At 42.5% G+C, this 19,493-nt stretch overlaps 1 protein-coding gene across 14 annotated transcripts in view; it reads right to left on the minus strand.

The window, feature by feature from the left end:
* BCL2L13 (BCL2 like 13) overlaps window positions 1–19,246 on the minus strand; it is a 102,806-nt gene extending 83,560 nt beyond the window's left edge. For 3 of the 14 annotated variants that reach the window (XM_070049100.1, XM_089304333.1, XM_070049098.1), the window contains exons 1-2: window positions 19,037–19,190; window positions 2,220–2,393 (exon numbers count right to left, since the gene is read on the minus strand). Coding sequence is in view for 10 of the 14 variants with exons in the window: in XM_008250122.4 (XP_008248344.1) it covers window positions 2,220–2,337 (118 nt within the window). In the remaining 4 variants the exon portion in view is untranslated. Of the gene's footprint in view, window positions 1–2,219; window positions 2,394–18,915 lie in introns of all 14 variants that reach the window. The other 11 variants (XM_070049094.2, XM_070049099.1, XM_070049095.1 and 8 more) reach the window with 8 other exon arrangements.
* Window positions 19,247–19,493: the final 247 nt, after the last annotated feature.

Consider the following 19,493-nt stretch of genomic DNA (forward strand, 5'->3'; position numbering starts at 1 on the left):
AACAGAAAACACCTAACCTAGATGGGCTCGCTTGAGTCCCACCAACATTTAAGTAAGAAATCACAGCAATTCTATCATCTCTTTCAGAAGCTACATGCAGAAGGAATATTTCCTCATTTATTCTAGGAAGCCAGAACTATGCATGAGAAAATCCAGATGTCCCTGGGTTTGACAATGACTTTTTAGACAATACCAAAGATATGATGCATAAAAGAAATATGTGATGAGTGGATCTTCATTAAAATTAAATTTTTCTGCTGTGAGAAAGACACTGTCAAGAAAATGAGAGCATAGACCACAGACTGGGAGAGAATATTTGAAACAGGTGTATCTGCTGAAGTACTCTTATTCAAAATATACAAATTACTATTAAAATCCATCAATAAGAAAACAAAGTTAAAAACAGGCCAAAAAATTTAACAGACACTTCATAAAAGATAGATATGGATGTCCAACAAGCATATGAAAAAGTGTTCCATCATTAGTTGATTAAAACAATGAGATACCATAGATGTCTATCACAATGGCCAAAGTTCAGCAAACATCAAATATTGATTGTTGATAGAAATGCAAAATAGTATAATCACTTTGGAGGACACTGTGGTGGTTTCTTAGAAAACTAAACACACTCTTAGCATGTGATCCAGCAATCTCCCAACATGGTATTTCCAAAGGATTGGAAAACTTATATCCTCACAAAAACCTGCATACAGGTGTTCACAGCAGCTTTATTCAAAATTACCAACACAAGGAAGCAACCTGGATAGAGTTTGACCTTGCCTAGTCCTCATAAGCAGAGATTTAACCTTCTGTGCCACCATAATGGACCCAATCCAATTTTTAAAAATAGAAAACGCCCGGTAGTTATGTTTAAGCATATCTATTAGCATGGTCAAGATACTTTCTGGGGCCCACACTGTGGGACAGTGGGTAAAGTCCCTACCTGCAGCACTTGTGTCCTATTTGGGTGCCAGTTTGAGTCCTAGCTGCTCCACTCTGATCTAGCTCCCTGCTAACCCATTTGGGAAAGCAGTGAAAGATGGCCCAAATGCCTGGGCCCCTGCACCCACATAGGAGACCAGAAAGAAGCTCTTGACTCCTGGCTTCGAATAGGCCCGCTCCGGCCAGTGCAGCAAGCTGGGGTATGAAACAGCAGATGGAAGACCCCCCCCCTTACCTCTGCCTTTCAAATAAATAAATATTTAAAAAATATTTTAAAACTAAGGTATTTAGATGTCTCAAGAGCTCAAAATGATTGGTGAGAAAAGGTTCTTTAAAAAAAAAAGATACCTTCTGTCATCCCTCCCATTGGATCTCAGTATTTCTGAATTCTTAACACTACTTGAGCTAGATGGCTGCAGATTATTTATGCATAATAATAAGGGGGACCACTGTTGCGATGTAGCAGGTAAAGCTACACTGGCACCCCATGTAAGTGCCAGTTTGTGAACCAGCCACTCCACTTCTGATCCAGCACCCTGTTAGTGGCCTGGAAAAAGCAGCAGAATATGGCCCAGGTGCTTGGGCCCCTGTCACCCACATGGGAGATGTGGATGAAGCTCCTAGCTCCTGGCTTCGGCTTAGCCCAGCATTGGCTATTGTGGCCATCTGGGGAGTGAATCAGCAGATGGGAGATCTCTCTTTCTCTGTCTATCCCTCTAACTCTTTCAAATAAAAAATAAATAAATCTTAAAAAAAGAGAATATTTAGGCAGATGATGTTACCTCTCAATGAAGAAGACTAACTCAAAATCCAGTAATAGTTTTAAGCTTGGCTTGGCAAATTATCTAGAGATGAATCTATACAACTCACAAGACACAGATTTGTGTTAAAAATTTTCTATCAGACATGAATTCACTGTATAACTCTTATTATCCTTGAAATAAAGTCAATTAAAAGAAATTAATTTTATTGTGTTTAAAATTATTCACTTCTAATGTCATACGAAGCATAAAATCTCTAATGGCTTTCTATTATTTACATGTATTTAGTACATTTTTACTGTAGCAACAGAAATCACTTAAAATATGAAGCTTTCAAAAAACATTAAAAGTAGTTGCTTCTGAGAATGAACTAGGAGTTGGGAAAGGATAGGATAAAAGGGTATTCATTACAAGCGTTATTACCTAATTTTTTTAACCAAGCATATAACTTACTTAAATACACTCTTACAAATGAAGTCTTTATTGTGACTTCTTATAACCAGCCAAAGATAATACCTTGGGGGGAAGAAAGGTGTTGCTCTTGCAGCTTTTCCTGAGAGAGTCCCAAGTAGCTGAGAACAACGTACTTTGTTTCATAGTGGAATCCTGCAGGCACAGCAGTAGAGGACGCCATTGAACTGACTGGTAGAGCTCCAACTGGGTCTACTGACAGACACAGACACGTAACACCTAAAGACAGAAGTTTTTTTTATCAGTGTAAAGTTTACTAAATGCCAGCACATTTTACTATTGACAGCAACCAACCAAATGCCAAAATAAGTGTTTCTCACACTTCTTTCCGGTATTCTTGAAAAATATGTTAATGTACTCACAAACAGCCTGACCGTGGCTGAGTCAGAAGCCTAACCTTCCTCGGTTCCTGCTTTTCTTCAAGCCTAATTTTCCAGTTTTTCCATCTGTGCTTTGAGCTACCCATTACTCTTTTTTATAAATCATTTTCTGCTTAAGTAAACTAAAATTAGCTTATAGGTTTTACAACCAAGACCTACCTGGAATGGCCAATATTGGAACCAAATTTTCTTTCCATTTTTAAGGCAGTTCCACATCAAATATAACATGGTACTTTCATGTGAGATTATTAAATTTAGTTTACAGAAATCTTTTATTTCTACAAAATCCACATGTAAACTTAGTAGTGTAGTTACATCCAAAAGTAAAAACACATTCTTGAATTGAAATAGAACAGTGCCTTCTGATAATTTTTTGTTTATTCAACATACATTTCTTTAAAAAAAAAAAAAGATTTATTTGAGAGGCAGAGTTATAGAGAGGGAGAGACAGGTATTCCATTTGCTGGTTCACTCCCCAAATGGCCTCAACAACCAGAGCTGGGCCGATCTGAAAGCAGGAGAAAGGAGCTTCTTCCACGTCTCCCACATGGGGGCAGAGGCCCATGCACTTGAACCATCTTCCTCTACCTTTCCAGGCCATTAGCAGAGAACAGCATCAGAAGAGGAACGACCAGAAACCAACCCCTGCCCATATGGGATGCATGCATCACAGGCAGAGGCTCCTATGCCCCAGTGCCGGCCACCTCAACATGCATTTCTTAAACTACAAGGTACTCTATAGGAATTAGGCACAAAGGTAAGTAGGGTAAGTCACCAACCCACAGGAGTTCTCAAATAAACAGAATGCAAAAATACATACCCAGTTAAGAACAATTAATGTTCTATGATATAAGCCAGTATCCATCAGAGAGAAGGGAGGGAATCTAACAAAGGAAGCAAGTCTCTGTGGGGAAGGAAAATAAGGAAGTGGTGGCCGGCGCCGCGGCTCACTAGGCTAATCCTCCGCCTGGTTGGGGCGCCGGATTCTGTCCCGGTTGCCCCTCTTCCAGGCCAGCTCTCTGCTGTGGCCAGGGAGTGCAGTGGAGGATGGCCCAGGTGCTTGGGCCCTGCACCCCACAGGAGACCAGGAAAAGCACCTGGCTCCTGGCTCCTGCCATCGGATCAGCGCGGTGTGCCGGCTGCAGCGCGCCAGCCGCGGCGGCCATTGGAGGGTGAACCAATGGCAAAGGAAGACCTTTCTCTCTGTCTCTCTCTCTCACTGTCCACTCTGCCTGTCAAAAAAATAAAAAAAAAAAAAAAAAAAAAAAAAGAAAAAGAAAGAAAATAAGGAAGTGGAAGTCAGAAAAGGTTTCTAAAGGAGCTGGCACTGTGGCATAGAGTTAAACCTCCGCCTGCAGCATCAGCATCCCATAGGAGTGCTGGTTCAAGTTCCAGCTGCTCTGCTTCCAATCCATCTCCCTGCTAAATATGCCTGGGAAAACAGTAGATGGCCCAAGTGCTTGGGTCTCTGCACCCACATGGGAGACCCGGAAGAAGCTTCTGGTTCTTGGCTTCAGATGGGCCCAGCTCTGGCCAATGTGGCCGTTTGGAGAGCAAACCAGCAAATAGACGACCTCTCTCCCTCTGTATGACTGTAACTATGCCTCTCAAATAAATCAATCTTGAAAGGAAAGAAGGAAGGGAGGGAGGGAGGGAGGGAGGGAGGGAGGGAGGGAGGAAGAAGAGGTTTATAAAGTCAACCCAGAGTGGCCCTTGGACCATAAGATGTTCACTGGCTGTACCAACTAGGAAATGGAACAGGGATGAATTTCAGACATAAAGACAACAAGGAAAAGCAGGCATGTGGCTTACTGTTAGGATGTCAGATGCCCACCTCCCATATCAAGTTGCCTGGGTTCGACATCTGGTTCTGCTTCTGATTACAGCTTCTGGCTGATGTAAACCCTAGAAGGCAGCAGTTATGGCTCAAGCAACTGGATTCCTGCCACCAACATGGGAGTCCTGGATTGAGTTCCCAGCTCCAGGTGCAGCCCTGGCCATAGCAGGAATTTGGGGGAATGTAATAGCAAATGGGGAGCTCTCTTAAAGAGAAGCAGGAATTATGGCGCCACATCCCAGTCCAAGTGTCTGATTAAAGTTCTGGCTATTCTGTTTCCAGTCCAGCTTCTTGCTAAGGCACACCCTGGAAAGGAGATCATGGTTCAAGTACTTGGGTCCCTGTCACCAAGTGGGACACCCAGACTGAGTTCCATGCTGCCTGATTTGGCCCCAGCTGTTGCAAGCATTTAGGGTATGAACCAGTGGATGGAAGATCTCTTTTTCTCGTTGCCTTTCAAATAAAAATTTCAGAAGACTAGGAAAAGGCACAGCAACTTTTTGAGATGGCACAGAACCCAAAAAGTATGGAATTTGGCATGGTTATAAGATATATGGGGGATTACTAGCTAAGCAAGAGTGTGCAACACACCAGATTTGGTGTGCTTTTTATGGTATGGGATATTAGTTTGAGTTTTATCCCATAGGCCAGGAATTTTTTTAATAAATTGTATTTATTTTATTTGAAAGTCACAGAGAGAGTTCTTTTATCCAAGGTTCATTTCCCAAATGCCCACAGGAGTTGGGTGTTGGGTCAGGCCAAACCCAGGAGCCTAGAACTCAATCCAGGTCTCACATAGGTGGCAGAGATCCATGTGAGCCATCACCTGTTAGCTCCCACAGTGCTCATTATCAGGAACTTGGAGTCAGAAGCAGAGCTGGGACTCAAATCTAGGCACTTAAATATGAAATGCATCCCAAGCAAAGTTTAACTGTTGTACCAAGCACCTGCTGGCCAAGAATTATTTTAATCACATTCATGAATGAGCATTTACTAATGAACTAAGACTGTATGTTAAATCTGTGTTCATGAGCAATTTTTATAAAGATTTATTTATTTGAAAGTAAGAGTTACAGAGAGAGACAGAAAGAGATCTTCCATCAGATGGTTCACTCCCCAGATGGCCATAACAGTCAGCACTAGGCAAGGCTGAAGCCAGGAGCCAAGATCTTCTTCAAGGTCTTTCATGTAGATAGCCTGGCCCCAAGCACTTGGACATCCTCTGCTACCACACCCAGGCCATGAGCAAGGAGCTGGTTCAGAAGCAGAGCAGCTGGGACAGGAACCAGGCCCACATGGGATGTCAACATTGCAGGTGGTGGCTTTACTTGCTATACCACAATGCTGGCCCCTCATGAGCACTTTTTCTAGAGAAAAAAAAGTCATTTTGTTTCTTTCATTAGACACTCAAACTATATATGATACAAACAGATTAAAAACTACTATACAATACCAGAATGAACAACTGAAGGGTTTCTTTTTTTTGGGGGGGGTAATCATTTTTTCAAGAAAGCAGATATAGAAAGGAAGAGAGAAACAGAAACAGCTTCTATCTGCTGGTTCACTCCCCCAAATACCTGCAACAGTTAGGACTGGGCTGAGGCCAAAGCCAACAGCTGGCAAAGCAAACCAGGTCTCCCAACTGGGTGGCAGTAACGCAATCATTTAAGCCACTTGTTGCCTCCCAGGGTTTGCACTAGTAGGAAGCTGGAGTCAGGAGCTGTAGACAGGTATCAAACCCAGGTACTCTGGGAAGTCAAATGCCCACCCAACCCTCCCCCATGCACCATCACTGAAGGGTTTTAAGTAAGATTCTTGAGGATCATATTTTAGAAAATTACTGGCAGCAGTGTGGAAGACAAAAGGGAGATTGGAGGCAAGTAAACAAGTTGGGGGAATATTTTTAAAAATCTAAATAAAAGGGCTGGATTTGCGGTGTACTGGTTAAACCACTGCCTGCAAAGCCAGCATCCCATATCAGAGCACTGGTTCAAGTCCCAGCTGCTCCCTCTTCTGGTCCAACTCCCTGCTAATACACCTGGGAAAGCAACAGAAGATGGCCCAAGTATCTGGGCCCTAGCCATACACATCTGTGGCCATGGAGTTCTAGGCTCCTGGCTTCAGCCAGGCCCAGCCCCAGCCATTGTAGTCATCTGGGGAGTAAACCAGTGGATGCAAGATCCCTTTCTGTTTCCTCCTCTGTCACTGTGCCTTTCAAATAAATACAATGCACATTTTAAAAAAAATCTAAACAAGATGTATAAAGGCATGAACTGGCATAGGACACTGGAAAAAGGAAAGGGGCAGTCAGAAAAAAGGTTAAGAATCCAAAGATTTGTTACCTAACTTGATGAGCAAGTAATCCAGGAAGCTATAAAGGAAATGGTATTATTCCTGAACATCAAACCAAAATTTACATGGCAACAACTAGTTCCAGGGAGAAGGATAACAAATCTACACGGGGTAAAGAAAATTTTAAAGTCTCTACAAACTGTCCAGGCAGAGACATTCACCAAGCAGTGGAATGTACATGTCTTAAACTCAGAAACAAGTTCTAGAGGAACAAAACTGTAAATGCTCTGTGCAGATGCCAGTCAATAAAATTATCTAGAAAGAGTGAAGGGAAAGTGGTAATTTCCAAAGGTAGGTGAAAAGAGTCAACAGAGTTTGAAACAGTCAATATATAGTTTCATACTTGGAAAAGAAAAATAAACTATTGTTTTCAGATTAGAAACACAGGCAGCAAGGCCCAGTAAATCTTCAATCTTCTTTGTAGTAATGATTTTTAGATCTAGAACAGGAGGGAAAAATCATGTCCCCTACCCACCTACCACTACCAGAAAAGAAGCCAAGGAAATTTTCACTTCCTTTTGATAAACAGAGCAAGAGTTTAAAAGAAAATACGTTAAGAAGGGGCCGGTGCTGCGGCACGGTTAAGCTGCCACCTGCAGCACTGGCATCCCATATGAGCATTGGCTGGTATTCCAGCTGCTCCACTTCTGATTCAGCTCCCTGTTAATGTGCCTGGGAAAATCAGTAGCAGATGGCCCAACTACTTGGGCCTCTGCCATCCTCATAGGAGACCAGGATGAAGCTGCTGGCTTCTGGCTTCTGTCTGGCCCAGCCCTAGCCACTGCAGCCATTTGGAGAGTGAGCCAGCAGATAGAAGCTCACTCGCTCTCTTTCTTTCCGCCTCTGCCTTTCCCTCTCTGTAATTCTGGCTTTCAAATAAATAAATTAATCTTTTAAAAATTGTTAAGAAATACGTGCATACTCTGGCCTCAGAATCAGCCCTAAAGGCATTCGGATCTGGCTGAAAAGCCCATGAGAGTATTTCAGGCATGGAAAGCCAAGACACTCTGGCAAAAGATCTCTGTGAGTGAGATCCCAGTGGAAAGAACAGGTCTTCAAAGAAGGAGGTACCTTTCTCTGAAGGGAGGAGAGAACCTCCACTTTGACTATGACCTTGTCTAAACAAGATAAGAATCGGAGAACTCAGAGGGCTTCCATAGCCTTGGAAACTCATGACTGGAGCACAGGGAGATTACTGATGCCATAGACAGGAGTGTCAGTTGGTAAAGTCAACAACAGGAGTCACTGTGCACTTACTCCTCATGTAGGATCTCTGTCCTTAATGTGCTGTGCATTGAGATTTAATGCTATAACGAGTACTCAAACAATATATTTCACTTTGTGTTTCTATGGGGGTGCAAACTGTTGAAATCTTTACTTAATGCATACTAAACTGATCTTCTATAAAAAAAAAAAGAAAGAAATTATCAACTCCCAACTTGACTCTCACTGGGATTAAACATGACAATAGGTCTGATCTGATTTCATCATCATTTAAAAAAAAATCATCTATTATTTTTCACTTTATGTTTCTGTGTGGGAGCAAACTGTTGAAATCCTTACTTAATGTATACTAAGCTGATCTTCTGTATGTTAAGATAATCGAAAATGAATCTTGATGTGAATGGAAGGGGAGAGGGAGTGGGAAAGGGGAGGGTTGTGGGTGGGAGGGACGGTATGGGGGGGAAGCCACTGTAATCCATAAATCGTACTTTGGAAATTTATATTCATTAAATAAAAGTTAAAAAAAATATACTGAAAAAAAAAAACCCATACACTAGAATTCAAGACAAAACTAACATTTAAGGGGTGGCCAGAAGATGAAAAACTGGTACAAAAAAAAAAAAAAAAAAAAAAAAAAAAAACTCAGTCTAGATGGAAAAATCAAAAAGGTAGAAAGAAAACCAGCAGATAGTAGCAGTGTAGTAGCAGATAGTAGGCAGGCACTGGGGCCAGCGCTGTGGCGCAGCAGGTTAACGCCTGAAGCGCCAGCTTCCCATATGGACACCAGTTTGAGACCCGGCTGCTCCACTTCCCATCCAGCTCTCTGCTATGGCCTGGAAAAGCAGTGGAAGTTGGCCCAAGTCCTTGGGCCCCTGCACCCACTTGGGAAACCTGGAGGAAGCTCCTGGCTCCTGGCTTTGGATCGGTGCAACTCCGGCCTCTGCAGCCAATTGGTGAGTGAACCATTAGATGGAAGACCTCTCTCTCTCTCTGCCTCTCCTCTCTGTGTAACTCTTTCAAATAAATAAATCTTTAAAAAAAAAAAAAGAAAGAAAGAAAGAAAGATAGTTCTCTAGCACGTGAAATGCTATCACACAGTAGGGAGACACTTCAGTGAGGTAGAGAAAACATATCAAATTTAACAACATATCATAAAAATGAGGGGCAGGCATTTGGGTCAGGTAGTAAGATGCCCCTTGGGATGTCCACATCACTATTCAAGGGACTGGTTCCAGTCCTGCCTCTTCCATTTTTGATCCACTTCCTACTAATAAGTGCCCTGGGAGGGGGCAGATGGCTGAAGTAGTTGGGTCGTTGCCACCCACAAGGGAGACATAGGCAGAGTTCATGAACCCTCCTTGCTTCCACTGCCAGCATTATGGGAACGACCCAGCAGATGGAGATCTCTCTCTGCCGTTCAAATAAACAAACCTTAAAAGAAAAAGGACATGGGGTTAGCACTGTGGCATAGCAGGTAAAGCTGCCCACTGCCGTGCACGCATCCCACAGGTGCTGGTTTGAGTCCTGGCTGCTCTGCTTCCAATCCAGCTCCCTGCTAATGTGCCTGGGAAAGCAGCAGCAGATGGCCCAAATGCTTGGGCCCCTGTACCCATGTGGGAGACCCAGAAGAAGCTCCTGGTTTCGGATCAGCCCAGTTCCGGCTGCTGTGGCCATTTGGGGAGTGAACCAGCGAAAGAAGATTTCATTTTCTCTTTGTAACTCTGCCTTTCAAATAAATAAATAAGCCTTTAAAAAAAGAAAAAAAGGACAAAGACAAACATGTTTGGCATTTTAGTTATAAACTCATCAGACCTAAACAGCCATCCTACAGTATAAAATATCCATTCAATTTCTAACTTAGCTTGTGAAACTTGCACAGCAACAAAGTAGCTCATTCAGGCCTGTGGCTAAGTGTGTAAGGACAGAGAGCCCAGGTACACTATTAGCTATCTAGTGCATTTGTATTAAATTATAGGACAAAAGCACTGAGAAAATGCCAAGCTGCAACAGGTCATGTCTCTGAGGGCATTCTAGGAAGGGCACACTCACTTCCTTGGCAGCATTCTGCACTGCCTATACAGCATACAGCACAATGAAATCCTGCATCTCTCACACATATCATAAACAAATTACAACTGCACGACGCTGCTGTTTTCTAAAGTGCTTCTCCATGTGTTGTCACAGCAATCTTTAATGCTAGAAAGAATAGTTAAAACTCTCAATAGCTAAGTAAGCGTACAAGCACTTGGGGTATGTGTTGTAGTGCTGTTAAGTTGCTGCTTGGGAAGCCTGCATCCCCTATTAGCATGCCTAGGATCAAGTTCCACCTCTGCTTCCAATCCAGCTTCTGATAATGCAGCAGAAAATGGCCCAGGTGCTTGGTTTCTACCACCCATGTGGGAGATCTGGATGGTGTTCCAGCTTCTGGCCCAGCCCTAGCTGTTGTGGGCATTTGGGTAGTGAAGCAGTAATTGGAAGACTCTAACTCTCTTCCCCCCTCTTTCTGCTTTCCAAACAATAAATAAATAAATCTTTAAAAAAAAATAGTGCAAGCAGTTAATTAGGTGTATCCTCCTGTAACTCAGACCTTAACTTCGTTCATTCAACACATATGAGGACACCTCAAAAAGTTTGTGGGAAAATGAAACATTAATTTTGGTGCAAAAAAAAACTTTGAAATCCATGCACTTTTTCCATAATAAGACATTTTTCATGAACTTTCTGAAGCCCCTTTGTATGCATGAATTTGAAAATATTTTGGCAGCAAATAAACGTATCTTTTAATTCCATTTTCCATAAACTTACACAAGTACCCTTGCCTTTACTGCATACCATGCAATGTAGCAAGTGAGAGTAAAACAGAGGTAAACACTAATACAAATGGGGGAAGAAATGGTAGAAAAACAAGGTGGTCTTTCTAACATCAGACAACATATTTCTGAATAAAGCAGCAAATTTGTCAATTCTGAGAATGGGGGGAAGAGGAAGGATTGGATGAAAAGCAGATGTAACCTGGATGCCTCCCAAAGCTTTCCTGGAAGCAAAGGACAACATTCAAGGTCATTCCACTACTGCTTCAGCAGCAGGTATTGTGTATCTAAAAGAAAAATATTTCAAGCTTCCATTTAAGTGATGAGAAGGGCAGGTACTTTTACTCTTTGTCTAATAGACAAAGTCAAGTAAGATGTAACTGTTCTTTTTATCAAGAAACTAAACAACTTGTATGACCTTACATAAAAGCTCCACTCTTATGCAAAATTAAACAAACTTTAAAAGTTTTTTTTTATTTGAAAGGCAGAAAAACAGAGACAGATGGAGAGATCTTCTACCATTTGGTTCATTCCCCAAATGTCTAGGATAGCCAGGACTTGGTCAGGCTTAGCCAGGAGCCAGGAACTCCATTTGAATTTCCTGTATAGTTGGTAGAAACCCAAGTACTTACTTCAGCCACCTGCCGCTTCTCATGGCACATGTTAACAGGATATGTGGCCGGCGCCGCGGCTCACTAGGCTAATCCTCCGCCTAGCGGCGCCAGCACACCAGGTTCTAGTCCCAGTTGCCCCTCTTCCAGGCCAGCTCTCTGCTGTGGCCCGGGAGTGCAGTGGAGGATGGTCCAGGTCCTTGGGCCCTGCACCCCATGGGAGACCAGGAGAAGTACCTGGCTCCTGCCATCGGATCCGCGGTGGCCATTGGAGGGTGAACCAATGGCAAAGGAAGACCTTTCTCTCTGTCTCTCTCTCTCACTGTCCACTCTGCCTGTCAAAAAAAAAAAAAAAAAAAAAGAAATGGGAACAGGAACAGGATATGAAGCAGAGTAGCCAGTGGCTGAATCAGTCAGATACAGGATGTGGGTGTCCTTTACAGCAACCTCATTATTGTCATAAATGCCTGTCCCCAGACATATCTGTTATCTATCTGGGTTTTTCCCCCTATTGGGTTGCAAGCTGTGGCTCAAAAGAATATCCTGAGGAATAAATCCTCTGTCGAGCAAGAATCGTGGCACAGCAGGTTAAGTCACTGCAGGGGCACCCGCATCCCGTGTTGCGGTGACTGGTTTGAATCTTAGTTACTCTGCTTCAGATCCAGCTCCCTGTTAATATGCCTAAAAGGCAGAGATAATGACCTTACACTTGGGTTCCTACCACCCACATAGGAGACCAAGTGAGTTCCAGATTTCTGGCTTCAGCCTGGCCTAGCCTGGCTGTTGCAGGCATCTGGGGGATGAACAAGTGGACAGATCTCTACCTGTTACTCCCTCTCTGTGTCACTATGTATCTCAAATATACATTTGAAATAAAATCCCCTTCAAATACATATCTAAAATAAAATAACAAATCCTATGTTTCAGCACTGATTTGGTGATATCTCCAAAACCAGGCACAAATGAAATGATGCTCCAGTAATAAATGTAATGCCTACAATTTTACTCTTTTTTAAAATAAATTTTTATTATGAGTAGTAGTGCAAATTCCAAGATGCTAATGCTCCAAGAATTAGGCACATTTTGTAAACTACCATGATAAAATATGTAGCAACTATTATATGCTACTATAAATTCTTATGGAAAGCACATATGCAGCAACTCAACAGTCTGTCATATTTGCTCCCAAACTTGTGTCATCAAGAAAAAAAAATTGTGGCATTTGGTCCAATACTTAAAAGATGCTGCTTCAGAAGCCTGCACCCCATATTAATGTGCCTGGGTTTTAACTCTGCTTACAATTCCAGCTTCCTGTTTATGTACTTGGGGTCCTACCACCCACATGGGAGACCCAGATTCAGTTCTGGACTCCTGGCTTTGGCCTGACTCTGTTCTGGCTGTTGTGGGCATTTGAGGAGTAAACCAGCTGATAGAAGATTTCACCTCTTGTATATGTCTGTTTCTCTCTCATCTCTTGTGTCTGTCTGTCTCTCTTTTCCTTTCAAGTAAATAAAAATTTTTAGGAGCCAGCATTATGGCATAATGGGTTAAGCAGCTGCCTGCACTGTCAGCATCCCATGTGAGCACTGGTTCAAGTCCCAGCTGCTCCAATTTTGATCCAGCTCCCTGCTAATGTGCCTGGAAAAGTAAAGGAAGATAGTCCAAGTCCTTGGGCCCCTGCATCCATGTGGAAGACCTGCATGGAATTCTGGCTCCTGGCTTCAGCTTGGCCCAGCTCTGGCTGTTACGGGTCATTTGGGGAGTGAATCAGAGGATGGAAGCTCTCCCCTCCCCTTCCCCTGTAACTCTGCTTTTCAAATAAATAAATCTTCTTTTTAAAAGAGTAAATACTTATTTTAAAAAAATAGAACATTTTATCATCCATCTCAGACATGCTAAATCATATCCCCCCACACATACCAGAAAAGTCAAACATTTAATGAAGGAATAAATGTAATTTTGCACAAGACTTTAGATAACACAGAGATGAGACAGCTACCTGATACACAAAAGTGTAATTAAATATCAGCAATCCAGGCCAGCATGTAGCACAGCAGTTAAATCACTATTTGGGATGCCACATCTCATATATGAGTGCCTGCTACTCCGTTTCTGAACCAGTTTCCCGCAAAAGCACTCTGGGAAGCAGCAGATGATGATTCAAGTACTTGAGTCCATGCCATCCACAAAGGAGATCCAGCTTGAATTCCTGGTCCCTGGCCTTCAGTCTGGCCAGGCCCTAGCTGTTGTGGGCATTTGGGGAATGAATTAGTGGATGGAAGATTTGTCCATCTCTCTCTCTCTGTAGCTCTCTTTCAAATGAAAATAAATTTCTAAAGAATATTAAACAGCAGCAACACTAAAACCAGAAATACAAAAAGAGAATACATACATAGTTGCGTTAGTCCAAGAACAAAATGTTCTTTAACACTAAACAATCTAGTCAAATCACAGCATCAACAAGTTATAGGGGAAAAAAATTTTCATCCTTGCAGTCAATGAAAAAAGCACTAAGACTCAAAAGCTATAAAGACAGGGGATATAAACTGACTTAGGAATCAAAGGGACTACCCTGGCAGAGACTATGTAAGTTAACTATTATACGAAATTTGCAACAGGGAACTGCAATCTGTGTTGCTGCCTCTCACTGTTCTGATTCTATGTTATTACTGCAATTCTCAGCCAGCAAAATAAAGTAATAAAAATAAAGGAATAGTGTTGTATAAAAATAAAAATGTCATCATTGGAAATTGAGATCACTGTGTACACACAAAATCCAATGACTCAACTAGAATTACTTTTATCCACATTTACATTTAAAGCTATGTTTCATAATACAAGAGAAAAAAGCTCTTTCCTTTTCCTCTTTGTCCAAATGCAATTCTTAAATATAAACCCAGTTCATGTTCTGGGATTTCTGCTGTGTGAATAAAACAAGTGTGTGCCACATTTGTAGCCAAGAATATTTACTGTTTTAAGTTTAGTTCATTTTTATAATTACCATACCATCATTCAGGAACTTGATTTTTCACCAGTGTCCAAGAATTCTCTCAATTACACAGATCTGATCCATTCTTTTTTAACTGTGCTAGCTTACTATTTTACATGATGATTCTTATCTTGGGTTCTGTGTTTTATAAGAACATGCAGTGGTTCCTCTAGGGGACACAGTCACAGAATTGCTGGGCACTGACAACATCAATATATATTCCCAGAGGCTAACGTGTGTGACCGTGCAAATTACACTGATGACCTATGTTCCACAGGTACCACTTCCCAACCCTGTCTCATATTCACAGCAACAGAAAGAAGATGTTTACGAAATGAAGTAGTTATGTATGTCATGTGCCTTGGGAACAGGTATAAGACAGGCTTTACTCTGCAAGGTAATAAGTACAGTATGACACAATCTGGTTAAAATGTAAAACAAACATGAGAAATACCATACAACTAGGAGAGAGCAAATCAAACTTCACAACAGTTACCTCAGCAGTACAAAGTTGGAGGACAAAAGCACAAGTTTTTATTTTATAACTCTTTCCTTTGCTTGAAGTAATAGTTACAATATTAAATGCTGTCACAAACAAAATGGAAAAAAGTTAACACAAGCAGCACTCTCTTGTTGGTATGCTTTGACACCAAACACCGGAGGCAATTCTGCTTGCTACCCAGGAAGAACTGTTCTCCTGGAAGATTGACATGGCAGAAACTGAGTGGCGCCGCCTGGTGGTGTGCGGAACACAGTCTGTATACCTATATATGGCTGCACTGGGAAGGCCTGTCCCAACCCACAGACAATTCCCACTGAAACTTGAGAAATGATTTTACATCCTAAAGCTCAGAATTATGAAAACTATTTCAATCTCAGAGGTTTACAGATACCAGGTTTTCCTCAAAAACTCAGATCAATACATGGCATTCATATACTTTCACACATACTAACTTAGAATATCATACCTATATTGTATTCTTTAACCTCTTAGAACCAGAACAGAAACATCTTAAAACTTAACACATCTTAAATAGTTAAATATTTTCAGGAACCTCTTTGGTTTTTCTAAAAACATTTCCTTTCACTGAAATAAAAATTATAATGTAGTAAAATTGTTAAAACACTTAATCACTAACAAACATATCTATAATCTTAAATTTATAAGGACAAAAAATTTAAACTTTCTAATAAAAAATACAGAACTAAAACATTAACAAAGTTTCTTGGCTATCAGATCTTTTAGTCTCAGGGTGCTCTTAATAGGTATTTTTTTAAATTAACATAAAGTCCAGTATAATGGTAATTTCTAATCCATACTTTAATAACTTCTATTAAATTCTAGGACTTTTTCAAAAGAATAACCCTAACAAAAATTATCAAAGTGCAAAAATTTACCAGGCCCTGTTGAGAAATGCAACTGAGTAAGAAGGTGTCATTTTTAAAACTCAGCAGACACTAGTTCTCTAGTGTTGACTATCTTTCTCCAGTTAAACGTGCCTAACTGAAACACTCCAGTTTAATCTGTTAAGAGTGGCCCCCAAACACATCCACTCAGCAGTTGGCACTGGCAGATAATGTACTCACATAGGAATGTCTCACTCCCCTTCCTCTCTCACAGAATTTCACAATAATTAGTCTTCCCAAGTGTGTACCCAGGTTGTGAAAAAGGAAGACATAAAAATCAGTTGCATACTCTGTTACTCTATTAGGTATACGTCAGAGAAAAATGAAAAATACATGTTGACACAAAAACTTGCACATAAATGCTCAAAGCCGCAAAAAGGGGAAATAGCTGCTCATCCACTGGTAGATTAAAAACATGGGTTATGTCCATAGAATGAATATTAGGTAGCCACAAAAAGGAATGAAATGATACCTACAACATGAACTCTGGAAACAATGCTAAGTCAAAGAAGTCAGTCACCAAAGACCACATACTAGGTGAGACTGTTTATGTGAAATGGCCAGACAATTCACATAAAAAAAACTCAGAGAGAAAAAGTAAGTAAGTAGTTGCCTAGGTAAAGGGAGGAAAGTGGGAATAAATAACAAGTACAGCAGTTAAGACACCACTTAGGATGCCCACATCCCATATCAGAGGGGCTGGGTTCTGGCTCCTGGCTTTGGCCGGGTTCAGCTACTGCAGTTGTGGGCATTTGGAGAGTGAACCAGTGGACGCTGGATCTGTCTCTTGGCCTCCTAGCGCACAGTATGCCTGTGCTCTCTGCTTTTCAAAAGAAAAAGAACGTGCTAAATTAGGCCGGCGCCGCGGCTCACTAGGCTAATCCTCCACCTTGCGGCGCCGGCACACCGGATTCTGTCCCGGTTGCCTCTCTTCCAGGCCAGCTCTCTGCTGTGGCCAGGGAAGGCAGTGGAGGATGGCCCAAGTCATTGGGCCTTGCACCCCATGGGAGACCAGGAGAAGTACCTGGCTCCTGCCATCGGATCAGCGCGGTGTGCCGGCCGCAGCGCACCAGCCGTGGCGGCCATTGGAGGGTGAACCAACGGCAAAAGGAAGACCTTTCTCTCTGTCTCTCTCTCTCTCTCACTATCCACTCAGCCTGTCAAAAAAAAAAAAAAAAAAAAAAAAAAAAAGAATGTGCTAAATTGGTATGCAGTTTTTTTGGAGGGAGTGAGGAAAACTTCTGTAGTGATGGCTGCACAACTCTGTGGATATAATAAAATCTACTAAACTGTACAACTGTGAGTCATGTAGTATATTAGTAACTTCTCAATAAAACTGTTAAACAATCTGCTACTCTGAAAATAAGCCCCCTGCCCCAACTCTGTTATATATATTAAGCAAGAACTCTTGGTGACAACTTATTTGGAAGATAAGAATCAAAATCAAGTCTGAAATATGAGAAAAGCAAGATTGAAATACTGTTTAAAACTTGTTTTGTATGTCCAAAATATTTCATAAGAAAAATAATTTCAAAAACTTGGATTATTCTTGAAATCACTAGTCCTCAAAGCTTTGTATGTATAACATTTTTTTTTTTAATTTATTTGACAGGTAGAGTTATAGACAGTGAGAGAGACAGAGAGAAAGGTCTTCCCTCCATTGGTTCACTCCCCTAATGGCACCAATCTGAAGCCAGGAGTCAGGTGCTTCTTCCTGGTCTACCATGCGGGTGCGGGGGCCCAAGCACTTGGCCCATCCTCCACTGCCCTCCTGGGCCAAAGCAGAGAGCTGGACTGGAAGAGGAGCAGCCGGGACTAGAACCCGGCGGAGGATCAATCAAGCGAGCCATGGCGTCAGCCCAGTATGTATAACATTTCATAAACACTGACTGAGTGATATATTACTGAACACACTATTTTTTTCCTTTACAAAACTGTATGGACTCAATCTTGCACATCCTACCACTGAATTCAATTACTGGCATACAAGTCTCCACATTAAAAAAATGGGTTTTTAGAAAAAATATTTGATAGTACCCTACCAGAGAAAAATAAATTTCAAAATCTTTAACTGCCTTGTAGCAAATGAAGAGTAGTTCATAATGGCTTAAATATTTCCAATTCACAGGGTACATTTACCCAACCGCGTGTAGGAAGTACATGCCTGCTTAATTTTTCGGAGGATTTAAAAAAAAAAAAAAGTATGTGAAGGGTGTGGCAACTCATCCAAGGTCACACAACAAGTCAGGGCAGAGAGCAAATTTCTGGTTTACACCAAACCTAAACGGGAAATTTTACTGACAATTTTGCAAAAGTATTTTCAGTCTTGTTTTACATCATAAAGCAAAAGAGGGTACTGTCAGTTTCGTTCAAAACTCTCAAGCACGGTGGAATAGCTATTTTCAATAAACAAACATTTCTACGGGGAGTGGTTAACAGCTAAACAAAGCTATCAGTCAACAGCATGTGTACAACTGGCCAGATCTGTCCGATTTTCAACCCTGGGTTAAAGCCTCAAACTCAGAAAATCTAGGCATTCTCTCTCACAGTTGGTTATGAAGGCAAGAAACTTGGATCTCTGTGGCTGTGGAGCGGATAGAAGCAAAGGAAAAAACGACTAAATGGGAACTGAATTGCCTCCAGGCTAAAAAAAAAAAAGGCAGGCTTTACTGGAAAACGAATGGGTGTCAGAACAACAGGGAATTAAGGCTGGGAAACACAGATTTCTAACAATCTGTAAGAAAAAACGACCGGGCTGGCAGCGTTAATAACCCATAATACATAATCTTTCTAACTGAATCATATGAAAAAAAAAAAAAAAACAAACCTCTTCTTTGACCAAAAAGAAGCCCACGTTCCGCAGACTGGCCCTAAAAATAGACCCGGCTTGCACGTGAAGCTATATCGTGGGGAAGAGAAGCACTGTAGAGCAAGGGCGAGTTCTGAGTGGCGGGCGGGCGGCGCAAGCGGCAACAGCCGCGCTCAACAAGCGGCTGCAGCCGGACCACGCTGGACAAGTCCGGTGGGACGCCGACGGGCCGCGTCAGCCTCGGGAGACCCTCGGGTGGCGAGGCACCGTTCACTTACATACACACGTACGTGCACACGTAGAAACACACCACAACACTCACACGTCGTCGGAGCCACTGGGCGGTCGGTGGTTCGGTACAGTCTGGACACCTTCCTACCCAGACCCAGGTGAAAGTCGCCGCCTCACCCAGTTCTATCTGCCCGAAACCCCACTCCCCTCACCTGGCCCTGGCCCCTAGCCCAGAAGAGATGAAAGAGGCGGCGGCGGCGGCGGCGGCAGCTGTTTCCAACAAGGTCCCCCAGCGGCGGTGGCTGCTCCGACCCGTGGCCCTAATCTACCGCCGCCGCCATGTTGGAGGGTGAGGTCACCCAGCGTGCTTCCGTCACCCCGGCGTGCTTGCGTCACCGCCGGCGTCCGGGCGGATCAAGGGCGCCGGAGAGCGCCGGAAGGGGGCGGCTTGTTTATTCTGAGCGGAAGCGGGCTCGATGGGGATGTGGAGGTTCCTTCGGGCGGAAGTGACCTGAAGAACTAACCCCACCCCTAGTTGGTTCTTCCCAGGCGGTCCTTAAATCTGTGATTCCCGGCCCCAGGGAAGTTCCTGCTGCCTAATTCATTTCCAGTTACAGGGTCTAGGAGAGCAGCTGGGATAATTGAAGGGCTAATCCCTGTGCAGGGACG

This window comes from Oryctolagus cuniculus, chromosome 9 (assembly GCF_051225735.1).
Source record: "Oryctolagus cuniculus isolate XC-2025 breed Fujian yellow rabbit chromosome 9, ASM5122573v1, whole genome shotgun sequence".
Classification (NCBI taxonomy): domain Eukaryota; kingdom Metazoa; phylum Chordata; class Mammalia; order Lagomorpha; family Leporidae; genus Oryctolagus; species Oryctolagus cuniculus.